Source organism: Populus euphratica, unplaced genomic scaffold (assembly GCF_000495115.2).
Source record: "Populus euphratica unplaced genomic scaffold, PopEup_1.0 scaffold26.1, whole genome shotgun sequence".
NCBI lineage: Eukaryota > Viridiplantae > Streptophyta > Magnoliopsida > Malpighiales > Salicaceae > Populus > Populus euphratica.
Genome location: NW_011499896.1, coordinates 911,530 through 926,168, shown reverse-complemented (window position 1 = coordinate 926,168; position 14,639 = coordinate 911,530). Strand labels below are relative to the sequence as shown.

Sequence of the window (14,639 nt, the reverse complement as noted above, 5' to 3'; positions counted from 1 at the left end):
TTAAAAGATTTAGTGTTTATTTCCTTATGCTTCTGTATTTATTGAAACCCCTTTATATATATATTTTTTTATTATTTATTTAATTTTTAATTTTTTATTTAATTTTACATGATGAGATAAAGTTTTGAAGTATGGTTAAAATACAAAATTAAAATATAGAAAATCACAATATAAAACACGGAAAAAACAAATTGTCAATCTCAAAGTTTTTAGAATTTTTATTTTGATTTAAAAATTTATTTTACTTACTTTTTATTTATTAATTTTAATAAAAAAGATAAAATCATTAAAAAATACAATGAATAAAAAAGAAAGTTCAAGTTAATCATATTTTAATAGTAATGATGAACATTGAAAAAGTAAATTGAGGTCAATTTAGATTTTATTGATCTGTTAATTTTTCTTTGGAGTTTTTTAAGGTATTTTTAGAATAGGTGAAAAATGGGTTAAGAATGGATTTTTAGGCCATCCATTGATTTTTTTTTATCTACGTGGCTAAATTCTAGGCAGCAATCTAGTAAGCGACAAGTTGTCTGCCACTTGTGGCCCAATAATTTTTTTCCACTCTTGATAATAAAAGGGTTTTTATTTAAATTCATATGCGTGAGATTGATCTGGTAGGCCAACACACCTGTGCTCTTTTTAGTGGGCCAAATCATGCTGGGTGACGTAAGCCCGAGCACCTGACATGTTTTTTGGCCTTTTCTTTAATTTTATTTTTCTAAAAAATTAATTAATCTAAATAAATATACTAATTTATTAAAATTTTAAATTCATTAAGAATATAATTTAAATATTGTTTTATGAAACAACATTTAATTTTTATTTTGTTTTTGAATAAAGGTATATGAATATTTTTATCATATTACACGTTTTTTCCCCTACCCATCATTATTTTTTTTAAAGATTTACCGGGTTTACTTTTTTTAATAGCATATATTTTTATTGTAATATGATGAGGTAAAAGTATATTTAAAAATTATATTAGCAATGCATGCATATCATTTACATTTATCTTTTCTTTCCAATTAGCAGCAAAACGTGGTCAATTACATAGTTTTATAACTATGATGTGTTTATTTTTAAAAATACTTAAGTTTTTTTATATTTTTATTTATTTTGAATTAATATATTTTTAATATTTTAAAATCATTTTAAAACGCTACATTAAAAATATTATTTAAAAAATAAAAAAATTATTGATATAAATTTTAGCATAAAACATTATTTAAAAAACAACTATAAATATACTCTCAAATAAATTTTCAGAAAAAAAGTAATTTTCGATTACAAACACAAGATAAATTTGATCAAATCTTTTCATAAAAGTTTGTTTACGGAGTTAATAAAAACACAGAAATAAAAACAAGATTTCATCTTTATATTCTGTATATATTAAATCAATTTAATATGTTTATCAAATTTTTAATATAACTTAATTTAACACGATTACAATTTATTTATTTCCCATGATTTAAAAAGTGAAGGAGAAAGAAAGTTCCAGAGAAGCAGAATCCGAGACACAACAAAACAAAAAAAGAAAGAAAGATTAATTGATATTATTTTGTCTGCTTGAGTGTCCTTAACCTAGCTGGATTCTCAAGGCGAAGGCAAGCCATCCTGTGTCTCTCTGTCTGCCACAGATTTTTGACCCCGAAGATTTTCTATCCAATTTCATTCCACAGAAATATATGTTCATCTTATCAATGTCTCTTCTTTATTTGTGGGCAGGGTGCTCCTAAAAAAGAAAGTCAGAGTCTTTTATGTTTTTGATTTTGAGGTCTATGGTATGGATGGATAAGTATATGGTGCTGTGACTCTCACAGGAGGAGGAGAGATTTCTTCTATGATGGTTAAGCTTTGTTTGATGGCTTCTCATGGCTATCCTTCTGCCCCTGCTATTGTTTTTCACCAAGATCAGAAAAGGGTTTTCAAGGTATGATTGTTATTCTGCCCGCTGTTGATTGTTTTTTCTGGATGATTCATGTGGAATGGTTCTTGAAATTGGTTTGATTTGCTTCAGTTTCATGCTTGCTTTGATTCTGTGGTTCTATTGTGTCCGTTGAGAGCTGTGCTTGGAAGCTGTTGTTGGCTCCAGAGATAAAAAGCCTTTACTGTCTGCCCATCTGCAAGGCAGATAACACTTAATTTTAACTGTTTAACGAGAGTGAGTTTTTGTCCTGCAATTTCAGGCTTGAGCAGCCTACAGCTACTTCCCTTGATATTCTTCTTCTTAGAAAAGAATTCCGCGGTACAGTTTGTGATGTATGCATAATAAATTAAGTAAAACCTGATCTTATTAGGTGAGCCAGACCCATCTGGAGTAAGAGATGCAACGCCTCGATTTCTTGCCTCCGCCACTAGGCTCCATTAATAATCTGCCACCTATCGAATAAAATTGAACCCTCAAATTAGCTTGTACCAAATTGCCTCTCCTATTTCATTTCCATAATTTTTTCAGTTTATCTGCGACTTGGAAATAATCTTTTCATTTTGTTGTCAATTTTAGTGCAAATTATGAAATCAATATACTGATATCTATTTATTATTTTACTCAATGTTTTGATTATTGACTTATCTGTATGTTTCTGTTAAGGTTGTACTTGTATAATAGTGAAGATATCTTAATCTCCTCCACAATCTTTCCCAGATCCAACAAAAACCAAAACTATTATATTTAGAAGATTTTATCATCCTAGGAAAACATTCTAATTGGTTGCTTAGTTGATGATAGGCCAATGTTATTATTCTCGGTTTTTGTTCCATCTCATGACAGCTTGTGTCTGTTCAACAATAAATGATAGTTAACATTTCATTGATGCAGGATTGTCAGCACTATTTACCTAGTCAGGGAACAAGACAAGAGATAACAAGATCAAATTCTCTTGTGCTGAAATTACACCAGCACGAGGAACCATGGAGACCCATGAATAGGTTCTGTGAATCTAATCTGTTTACTGAGATTGACTCAACAGTTAGAACACCTACACTCATTGATGTGCAAGGTTTGCAACCCTGTGGACTCCTTTTCTGGATGGATAATCTTAAACTTTGTTTTAAAGTCCTTTTGTTTCGTTCTTGTCTTCCTTTATTTGAAGAGTTTGGTATTGAGGTTACTTATCCTTTGTCATTTTTTCTGTGAAAAAATTCCATGTCAGAACTGATTTGAGAAGGTGGATCCATGCAGCAGACCCTACTAGTTTGGAATTGAGACTTAGTTTATTTGAATTTTAGTAAAAGTACCATTAGAACTTCTATTTCTTAATTAACTCATTCCATTATCTTTTATTGTAATGGGCATGTGATAACTTAAGCAACAAAAGCAATGAAAGGTGATATAATTTTTGAGTGTGTAGCTTCTGGTGACGTAACACCCTGATAAAGAATGCAGTAGTAGCTCCCATAGATATAGAGGATATCTGTAGTGATAATGGAAAGCATGGTCAATAGAATAAGAGTTTGTTTTTAATCGGTCAATGGAAAGGGAAATCTATGATGATCAAACAATTAGAAGGCTATGGAAGGGTCGAAGTTGGTGTGTGTTTTCTCTGACAATTAATGGGATGATGTGGCAAGTGACATCATCCTTTTTTATTTAATGTGTGAAGCTTAAATCTATATTATATTGTTGCGCAGCACTCAAGTATTCTAAGTAGCATTCTTGTTTTGCTGTCAGATGCTCGCCCAGACTCAATACTTTTCAGCTTTGGGATAGTCGAAAAATGCACAAGACAGGAAAATATCTTGCAGTTTCTTATGTCCGAGTCAAATAAATTAGAAAGAGATGGATTGGATTTATCTTTGCTATCTGAGTTGATGGGTCTTCAAACAGTGATATTTGATGCGCAACAGCTGTCACATTCTCCTCTTATTTATCCAAGTGGTCAAATTGATGCCCCAAAATCTCTAGTTGACTTTGTGGCAGATGTGGCCCGTAGTTCAAAGCTTACAGTTCTTCCAGATGGTCGAGTATTGCTAACGGGCAGCGGGACAGAGATGAAGGATGTCCTCTCTACTGTTGCTGAGTTTTACTTGTCTAAAAACTCAACCATGTGGAAAAAACAGTCGATGCTCATCCCAGAACTTACAAGGTATTGATATTTAGACCTGGTTCCATTTAACTCAGAAGCACAAGGCAGCTTTTCTAGTTATTCTATTGAAAAATTCTCAAGGTTCAACTAGAGTTAATTCCTTGATCGCCTTTTAATTTTTATATTTTAAGTGGAATAATAAATCCTAATTTATGATCTTGACTGATTGACTCGATTAGTAAACTTGCTGATTGCTTCTAGAGTTTAAGTTGCCCCAAATAGAAACCACATGTTCTGAAGTCCTTATTAAGAAAGAAAAACGCTCTTGTTCCCGCAAAGGATGCCTTGCACTCCATGGTTTTTTCTAAAATTTGTATCTGGTGTCTAAAATTCCTTCTATTGGGGTCATTTACTTCTAGACATTAGGCATTTCCTAAAACATATTGGGCAGTGACTTATTTTTGGAACCAACATTGCCTAGTATGAGAAACTAATCACTATGACCAGTGCAATTCTCCACGAGATCTTTCTATCCCAGTCTTCCCTTTTAAAACCATATTGTATACCATTGAGTGAAAATCATCCACTCTACTTGGAGTGCCTGTGACCCACTTCCATCCGCAAAAACTGATTCCACATATCTAAAACTACTAAAACAGTGCCTGAAAAGATGGTTTTGAGTCTTTCTACAGTTATGACTGGTTACACAATTATTAGGATTAGGTGATAGTGCTCTGTATGGTCTGCTAATCTCCATTTTTGCAATAAGACTTGCTGTTGCTAATTTTTCATGCTATGTTATACCTGTTTTCTATTTCCTTCTCACTATTGTCAGACTTTTTTCTGCAATCATTTGATTGACCAGGTTTGATACAAGTAAAGTAGATGCTAATATTACTGGGTCATCTTTCAAGGCCAGAGATGCCTCATCTACTTTGAAGAGGTAGGAATCTATTCATCACAAAAGCACTTCATTTTTCATTTTCTTTTTGCCAATCTCTTATGACAAGTCAGCATGAAAATGCCCAAAATGAGAGACTTTGTCCTGTTTTTTATGATCTTAAATTATATTGTGTTCATTCAAAAGTTTAGTCTAGTGTTTGAGTGTTTGAAATATTTAGGCATAGATTAGGATTGCTTTTAGGTGTGTTTCACGTGGGTGAAGGGAGGCCAAATTTTTTGGAATGTGCTATGTTTGCAATACTCTTTTGCGGTTTGATGGATTGAAATTCAATAGTTTCAAGATGAGCATTTATCATTTTATTTTTGCTATAAAATTATTTTATTGGCCTTCTTATGGGGCTCCACAACATTGTCTTTAGAGATTAAAGAACTTTGTTGGATTAAACTTTTTTCTTCCTTGTTATTGGGATCTTCTTTCGCATTTCTGAAAAGAATTTTGGGAAAATTATTTTGAGCATCCTATTTTTTTAATTTTTTTTGCACTTTACAACCAAGTTTTTGAATATTATACTTTGCCACCTGGGTCAAAGCAGATTTTGAAAATCAACGAAATGATAATAATACCCCCACATATATTAAAGCATTGAAAGTTACCATTATGAGAAAACTCATTCTCTCTCTCTTCATGCTAACCTTCTCCAAACCCACAATCGTTCTCTCACCACTAGTCCCCACCAGAAATTTCACTAAAAGTCATCCAAAAATCCCAACTTTTCTTTTCTCTCACATAAGCAAGGTCCTAATGAAAGAAACAAGGTCAATTCTATCTTTTAGGAAGGCTTCCATATGCCATTGATTTAGAGATGATACGAGGTTCTTGATGGTGGAGCTGGATTTACTGGTGTAGACCTATTGGGTTCTTGATGGTGGAGTTGGATTTGTTAGTGGGGGAGATGGGGCAACATTGTTATGTGGGGAGATTGGTGCATAACTTTGGAGAAGAATTGATGGTGGAGTTGGATTTGGTACCATCAACTAGCTTTTAAATAATTTTAAATGTCAAAGTGTAAGAATGAAATCAATTTAAATAAATTAATGGTAGTGGAAGAATAAATGACATATTTGGTGTTATGATCTGAGCAATTTCAAAGTGTGGTCATGTGGTGTGATGGAAACATCACCCTGACACCTTGAAGCTTTCTCCCATTACAAGTTTTCTCGTTTGATAAATTGTGATGGACCTAAAGAGCAAGATGTGATTGCTCCCAAAGACCCAAATTATATGGTAATGTGGGAAGATTGGTGAATAACTTTGGAGAAGGATTGATGGTGGAGCTGGATTTGGTACCAAAGATGGGAGAGAAGGGTTGCCTTTTTTTCTTTTCTTTTTTCTTGTTTCCTTTTGATTTCTCCCTGTCTATATTTTTTTCCAAGTCTTTTAGTGGTATTTTTGTTAGTTTTAGGCTTTAGGGTTTTTAGTTATTATTTGAAATGGCAGTCATGTAAATAAAGTCACATTTTTTTTTTACTTTTTTTCTGGCAACAACTTCTAAGGATGTAAAGTGTTATCTGCTTTTAAATTTTAGGTTGCAAGGTATAATATTCAAAAATTTGCTGCAAAGTGAAAAAACACACACGATAGGATGCTCAAAGTAATTTTTCATTTATTTAATTAACAAAAAAGAAAGAAAACAAAAGGAGAGAGAAAAAGAGGAACAAAAACAGCTTGCTGTAGAAAAGCTTGATTAGAAAGAGATGCATGGTAGCAAATTAGTTTAAAAAACAAGAGTAAAATTGGGCATAAATTAAAAACCCCTTTATATCTATTGCGTGATATAGCCATAGATAGAGATGCTTGCAAGAAATCTATCATTTGGACAACTAAAGTAATATGATGCAAATGGTTTGGCAGAGTTGATAATAGCAGCTGCTGCAGTATATAGTTGCTTTAGGTAGCAGGAGTTCTGTAAAATACTAAAATCTGACCATGAAAGCATGGAGAAAGGGCGAGAGCCTACAATGTGATCGACACTTTCATTTGGGATTAAGCATTATAAAAAAGAAGCTGCATTGGAATGGTTCTTCTATCAATTAGCAAACATCTTCACCATTCATCCTATGAGAATTACAATAAGTTAATGACTGACATTGTCAAACAGCTTGTGTTTCGTATTATCTGATGAAGGGAACTTTACGCCGTGAGAGCTTATTATTGTCTTAATGCTGATGGTTATGGTCCATTGGTAAACATGACTGGACTTATTGGGATTGTATAAGGGGGGAAGGAGTCTAAATAGTAAAGTGTTTGCACAGGGTAAATAAACGAGTAGCTGGCTCAAATTTATTTACACTGTCTTGATAAAATTTGATAATGGTTTAACTTGTGCTGCTGTGTACATGCAGGGCAGGCATTGCCTTATGTAAATGTGGTTTTCTAGATGCTTACATTTATTTATTTATTTATTTTTGTCCTCATTTAATGAAGTGTTATTTCTTTTGGCAGTCCTATAAAAACCAAGCCATCCCGAAAAAAGAAGAATAATAGAAAGGGAGGCAGAGAGAGGGATCTCTACAAAAGGAACTACTTCCATGCATGCGAGAGCCTTCTATCCTTGATGATGGACAAGCGACGTGGGAAATCAGCTGTCTTGTTGCTGAAGAAATCTGGCCCTGAACTTCCTGAGCTTCTGAACCAGTTCTCTGTTGGCATTGCTGGGGCTGGCCTTGCTATTCTTTTTTCCATCACCTGCAGGTTAGCTTGCGGGAGGGCATCCTTCTGTGCATCCAAACTGTTCAGCACCAGTGTTGGTCTTGGGCTGGTCTGGCTCTCTTGGGCAGTGAGTAAATTGAAGGACACGGTTGTTTACATTAGCAAGCATGCAAGCAAGTTAGGTCTGAAGGATGAGGAAATAATGGGGATTGTGAATAAAAGTTTTCGTGACATATACTTCAGAGCTGTAACAGTGATGGCAGTAGCAGTACTGAGGCTTGTATGAGCATCAAGTGATTGAAGTTGTGAAACATGACGTCATGAAAATGCCTAATATTTTGCGAAAATACGACTGGGTAGAGACCGGAACTGCAAGTGCTGTAGCAAGTGATAATTAAATGGGCTCAAGTTTACTGGCAGAGCGCAGATGTTTGAACGGGCAGACTCGAGTCAAACAGCTGCTGCATCTGAGCTTGGGTGGTTAATACATTCAGGTCGGTCTTGTAGATTCTAAGATCGGTTGTGTAAATGAATGAGAAGTGAACTTTAACAGGGAACATGTATTTTTTTCATCAGAGAAAACCTATAAAGCCTTCGTACAAATTTGTGAATGGCATTAAAGAGGTCATTTTAATCTCTCTTCTGTTAGGTATCAAGTCCAGTGCAAATATTGTTAAACAGGATAAGTCGTGTTAAAATAATATATTTTTTATTTTTTAAAATTTATTTTTAATATAGTATATTAAAACACTACAAAAAGGTACTTGAAAATTAGTCTGAAACCCAAAAAACATTTATTCAGCAGCTGGCTTTAGAATCATTCTCCGTAGGGACATTAAAAAACAAGGTTTCTAACGCTTCATCATGAATATCTGGATTTTGACAGTGGAAATCATGCAAATGTAAACTCTTGAAAAAATTGAGTGGGAATCATGCTATGATGCTGTGAGACTGTTCTTAGCCACATTCTAGTTAGGGGCACAAATCCTGCAATAGACTTTCACTGTTAAAGCATAGAAATTAGAATAGACCCGGTAATTTTACACTGATTGTAATTTCGACATTCAGACAGTTCCTGAAATGAACTTTTACAGTCTCAGCCAGCCGTTTAGACACCTTATTCCAACAATTCACTCCAGAAAAAATTGGGAAAGAAGAACTTTCAAACAAAAATGATTTACCGTGGTGTATGTGTCCACAACCATTGCTATTTTGACAGGGATATTATTAAAAAAAAAAACGAGACAACAAAATGATCAAACCACGTTGATCAATTATACGCAATGGATGGGGTTGAAGACAATAATCCTCTTAAATTTACTCCATTTCTGACCGCTAACAATCGCTCTTTAGCAGCACCTAGGAAAACATTGCATCGATGCAGTCCAAGAACTCATCACATGGCATTTCTTTTAATCAAATAATAATCAGTCCTTACCACCCCTTTTTTAGTGTCCACCATCACAAACACTCAATCAAGCACTTTCGAGACTACCCCCGCTCCAACTGTTCTGCCCCCCTCCCTCAAGGCAAACCTTTGTCCTGTCATATCAAGAACATGCAGTATATTAATCCCACAATAACAAAGCTACAGCTCCTTGTCAACATTAACAACGGAAATAAAATGTGCAGAATTTGGCACATGAGTACTTCAAGTACACTCAAGTTACCATTTGAAAATCAGAAATAAATTCAGTGCATGGGGCAAATCATTGATCACTTGTTTTCAGATTTAAGAAGCAACACCAAGTTTCTTCATTCAGTCATGCAACTGCTATTCTCACATGTGATATGCCCAAAAACTTCACGGTGATAATAACAATCGAAGGGTTTGCGTGACAGGAGCAAACAGGCTATTGTGTCCAAGGAAAAGATCAATAAACAGCTTGCACCATAAAGTCAGAATTAGGGTTCTAGCTGAACACCTGTTTCAAGAGGAACTGGTAAGATCAGCTCAAAGACTGCGGTCACATTGTCCCCAGGCATCACCATCTTAACATTCTCTGGCAACTCTACTTTTCCGGTGATATCTGCAGTTCGCAAGTAAAACTGAGGTCTGTAGTTGGAGAAAAAGGCAGTATGACGACCTCCTTCATCCTTCGTGAGGGAGTATATCTCTGCCTCAAACCTCTTGGATGTCTTCACAGTTCCAGGCTTGGCAATAACCTAAATAACAAGTGGGAACAAAGACGGTGAAGCAAACCTAAATTCAAACATCAATACAAGTCATACTTTTTTTTTAGATTCTTCATTAATGCATTGATCAACAACGATCATAATGATGCCAACTGAAGTGGATGTTAAATGAAACGCTAAATTTACAGAGTATCAATGCAAATTGAAGAGGATAATATTAAATGAAATGCCAAATTTACAGGGTATAAACCACAATGATCAAATATTTTTTTGTTTGAAATCACAGATTCAGTAATAAGAAAGAGTGCACTTCATAAATTTCATAAAATGAATCTACAATCAATAAAAACAGTGTTTCAGTTTTGTCCCTAGAGTTTAAATGAAATGCCAAATTTACAGAGTATAAACCACAACGATCAAATATTTTTTTGTTTGAAATCACAGATTCAGTAATAAGAAAAGGTGCACTTTATAAATTTCATAAAATGAATCTACAATCCATAAAAACAGTGTTTCAGTTTTGTCTCTAGAGTTTGTTTGTTTATTTTTGTGTTTTAAAAACGCTTTTGCAAAAATTTAATTTTAATTTTTACCTTTTTCTTTGCTTCAAATTAATTTTTCTTTGTGTTTTTAGATTGTTTTGATGCACTGGTATCAAAAAAAAATTTAAATATAAAAAAATATTATTTTAATGTATTTTCAAGCGGAAAACACTTTGAAAAACAAAAGAAACCACAATACTAAATGGGCCCTTAATCCTGCCTGCCGCTTACCTGTCCACGTTGCACATCTTCTCGTTTCAAGCCACGAAGAAGAAGACCTACATTGTCTCCAGCCTAGGAAAATAAACATACCCATCAATCGTTCAATAATTGCTGCAAAGAAGACTGTTGGGCCTAAATTGTAAATAGTGCTTAACCTGTAGTCTTACCTGTCCTTGATCCAACAATTTCTTGAACATCTCAACACCAGTTACAGTGGTTTTCTTGGGACCATCCTGCAAAAAAAAACCCCAAGTATTTGGAGCACAATAATATCCAGAGCACTCCTTAAATTTCATATCCAGACTAAACTGAAAGCACAATCGCCTCCAAAATTGTTGGTTAATATTCAAATGAGAAGTACAGTAAATCACAACTACACTAGTTTTCGAACAGAAGTAAATGAAATGCTTCACAAACAATAAAAAATAAATAGTCAAGTTAGATTTTACTTTTGATAATCCCAAAATTTCAACTTCTTCACCAACTTTGATGGTCCCTTGTTCAACACGGCCAGTTGCAACAGTTCCGCGTCCCTTCAATAAAAATAAAAAATGAAATTAAAGTTGGATTCCAGAGAGCACAACTTTTTTCATGAGCAAGCAAAAGATATCTTACAGCAATACCAGGTGAAGAATGAGACAGTAATTATGCACAGTTTACCGCAAATATTGCATGACAAGAAGAGAAAAAGGAAATCCAAAGTCAAAACATCTTAAACATACAACCATGAGTTTTATACAAAGAAAAGAAGGAAATTTACAGCACCGTCAATGCAGGGTTACCCAGTAGTTCACCAGCCTATTTCAGATTAGGAAAGAGCTTCAAAGACAAACTAAGGAAATGAAATCCCAAAACAACAAAGAGAACACTAAAAGCTTGCTGCAGTCATGCAGTTAGTTCTTGTGAGCAATAATCCAAACACAGCATGCTAAATGTCCCTTCTTTACCTGAATTGAGAAAACATCTTCTATTGGCATCAAGAAAGGCTTGTCAAGTTGACGTACAGGGTCAGGAATGTATTCGTCCACAGCATCCATCAATTTTAAAATGGCATTCTTGCCTATTTCCTCATTTGTACCCTGTAAAGCAGACAATGCTGATCCCTGAACAACAGGGATTTCATCTCCAGGAAACTTGTAGAAATTAAGAAGTTCTGTCACAAACAAATGTCTAGTGAAGAACTTGTGGCAAATAAAATAAAACAGAAGCAGGAAATAACTTTCCATCAACACAATCTAAAAAGGACCATACCTCGCACTTCCATTTCCACAAGCTCTATTAACTCTGGATCTGATACAACATCAACTTTATTCAGGAAGCATACAAGTGATGGTACACCAACCTAGCCAAAACATTCAGAAAAAAGGATGAAGAAAGCTCAAGGTTGGATTATCAGACAAGAGTCAAAGGGAAAACTAAATATGCTTTAGATTCTAATAGAAGATGCCAACCTGGCGGGCAAGCAAAATATGTTCCTTAGTTTGTGGCATGGGTCCATCAGCAGCAGATACAACCAGAATTCCACCATCCATTTGAGCAGCTCCAGTAATCATATTCTGCAAATAAATTAGAATCATTACTGGATGCATCAATAATAGAGTTTAAGGGAATTCAATTATTTAACCAGTAAACTCCGAAGAACTGTTAAAAAATCTCAAATAGTTCTCCAATAAATACGAGCCTGTCAAATCAGAAATAACTTCTCAATCCACTTTTCATAAATGACTAACATTTTCTTCACCGGTATTTCTAATGTATAACTGCCAGCATTTTACATAGGTTTAGCAAAACATTAGTTACAACAGTTATTCGTGGATGTAAGGTTCCTGCAAAGAATATGAAAGTATTCTTGTCATGTGCCCATCACTCTTGCTACAAGTTTCCAGAACCTCCTGCGTCTTTAATTCTTTATATGTAATCATCGCAATAATGTAAATTGAACCTAGCATGGTACGCAGCCAAAGACTGCAAAAAAATTGAAATGTATCTTCATTGTTCATCCAAGAAGAGACTAAATTCATGACATACTTTAACATAATCTGCATGTCCAGGGCAGTCCACATGAGCATAGTGACGCTTAGTAGTTTCATACTCCACATGGGCCTGCAACATCATATGAAAAAAACAAATATTTTTAAAAAGAAAAAAAAAGACCGTGAAAATAGTATTCCATTTTTGGCATATCTAAAATGACTAAACGTAGTGCTCATTAAAACGTTTGAAAAATGGAATTGGTATATGAAATGCATGCAGAAAATTTGGGGGGGGGGGGGGGGGGGGGGGGCCCTCCCTTATGGGGGGGGGGGGGGGGGGTGGAGCAATTCCAACCGTAGCAATAGTAATTCCTCTCTTTTTCTCTTCAGGGGCCTTGTCAATTTCATCAAAAGCAATGGCCTTGGCTTTCCCTTCTTCTGCTAACACCTAAACACAAAGAAACACTTAAGGTCCTACCCAGTTGAATGGTCAACGCTTTCAAGACCCAGAAAATGCATGAAAAAGGCAAACCTTTGTAATAGCTGCAGTCAAAGTAGTCTTTCCGTGATCAACATGTCCAATTGTTCCCACATTCACATGGGGTTTACTGTAATCACAAAAACAAGAGGTCAAACAATTGACAACCTATTCACGTCGCCCTTTTCTCCGTTCTTTCAACATTCACCCCTTTCCTTGATCATTTTTTCCCCTTTATTCTCTGATGGGTTAGCGTAAGATTCTGTTTTTTTCCCAGTTAGACTACGATTTAAAAAAAAATCAATATTTAAAACAAAAGAGAAAACAACAATAAGAGAAGATGTAAAGAGAACATACGTTCTCGTGAAGGTGGCCATGGATCTCCACCAAGGAGAAGACGAGGTTCTGTCATTTGAAGAAGAAAGAGATTCGGAAATTGAGGAATGAGTGGAAGCCGATCCTCGGCAGCAGCAGTGGATTTGTGAGGAGAATGACAAGAGGCGCTTCGAATTAGGGTTTCTAAGAACCACCGAAGCCATTTAGGTTTCGATTCAGAAACGCAATGTCTGTTGGACGGAGAGAGATGGGGGGCGGAGAGGAGAGCAAGAGCTGTTTTAGCCTTTGGGGTTTTAGGGGTTTTAGTTTTCACTTCAGTTGATTCATACGAGTGAGGATTCTCGACCCGACCCGACTGTAAGTTTTGAGACCCGGTTCAGGCCTCGGCCTCATGTTGTCCCCTGGGCTGGACTTATTTTTGGGCCGACTATATCGGAGCACTTGCCAATCATTCTGTTCTCGTGATTAAAAAATTGATTTAGAATTGTTGGAAACATTGTGCATTTTACTCATACGTATGAAAATAATACGTTAAGCATTTGGAACTTACAATATTTTCATGAATGAGATTAATTGGATAGAAATATTTTATTTTTATAAAAAATTTAGTAGTGAGACTCTTTAAAGAAACCATGAGAATTTATTGAATGAGTTTTTTTCTTGCAATTTTAACCAACTTTTCACAAACATTTTTGTATTATGCTTCAAGTTTAGTTAATATTTTTAACACAAAAAAAAAAATCATTAACACTTGATTTGAAATATAAAATTGAGACAACTATAAAAAATATTAAAAAATTTAAGATCCAATAATTAAATGTCAAATAATAAAATTAAAAAAATATTCAAGAAAAAAACCTAGATCAACCTAAATTAACCACATCCGAGCCCAACATACTTTAATTTAGACGATTTACTTGTGTTTATTTTTTATATTTGATAGGTTTCAATATCTTGTCCGAGCCTAACACTCCATTGAAAGTTTTTCTAGACCCCTGCATAAATCTATTAACATTTTATACTGGTTCAATGTATATTATTTTGGGTATGATATAATTAAAAATATTACAGGGTGAAATTCCACTTTAGCGCATCATCATCATAAAAAAACAAGACTATTGAGTTATAAATATATAATAAATCCTTCAAATGAAATGATTTTAAAATATTTTTATTCTTAATATTTTTAGCATACTTATTTTTAGAGTTTATCACTCTAAAATATTATTATACTTTCTATATATACACTGATTTAAATATTTGAAAGTTTCATGTTCATTAAATAAGATCTTTTGCATGTATTAACTA

At 34.4% G+C, this 14,639-nt stretch overlaps 2 protein-coding genes across 3 annotated transcripts; one reads left to right on the top strand and one right to left on the bottom strand.

Moving 5' to 3' along the window:
- The first annotated feature begins 1,562 nt into the window (after positions 1–1,562).
- Positions 1,563–8,265, top strand: LOC105132086 (uncharacterized). 2 transcript variants are annotated; one of them, XM_011035375.1, is made up of 5 exons: positions 1,563–1,936; positions 2,825–3,005; positions 3,635–4,091; positions 4,897–4,974; positions 7,438–8,265. In XM_011035375.1, exons 1-5 carry the CDS (start codon positions 1,847–1,849, stop codon positions 7,928–7,930), a joined length of 1,299 nt encoding a protein of 432 aa, XP_011033677.1. In that variant the 5' UTR covers positions 1,563–1,846; the 3' UTR covers positions 7,931–8,265. The 2 variants fall into 2 exon arrangements, with proteins under 2 accessions (XP_011033677.1, XP_011033678.1); XM_011035376.1 differs by having other exon boundaries at positions 1,565–1,936; positions 3,677–4,091.
- Positions 8,266–8,648: 383 nt separating this feature from the next.
- LOC105132085 (GTP binding Elongation factor Tu family protein) lies at positions 8,649–13,639 on the bottom strand. The gene is made up of 12 exons (XM_011035374.1): positions 13,353–13,639; positions 13,050–13,125; positions 12,873–12,965; positions 12,573–12,647; positions 11,996–12,100; positions 11,796–11,886; positions 11,492–11,697; positions 10,994–11,077; positions 10,712–10,777; positions 10,554–10,616; positions 9,570–9,810; positions 8,649–9,186 (listed from the first exon to the last, which is right to left on the bottom strand). The coding sequence occupies exons 1-12, from the start codon at positions 13,532–13,534 to the stop codon at positions 9,116–9,118; spliced, it is 1,353 nt and encodes a 450-aa protein (XP_011033676.1). The 5' UTR covers positions 13,535–13,639; the 3' UTR covers positions 8,649–9,115.
- Between the last annotated feature and the right edge of the window lie 1,000 nt (positions 13,640–14,639).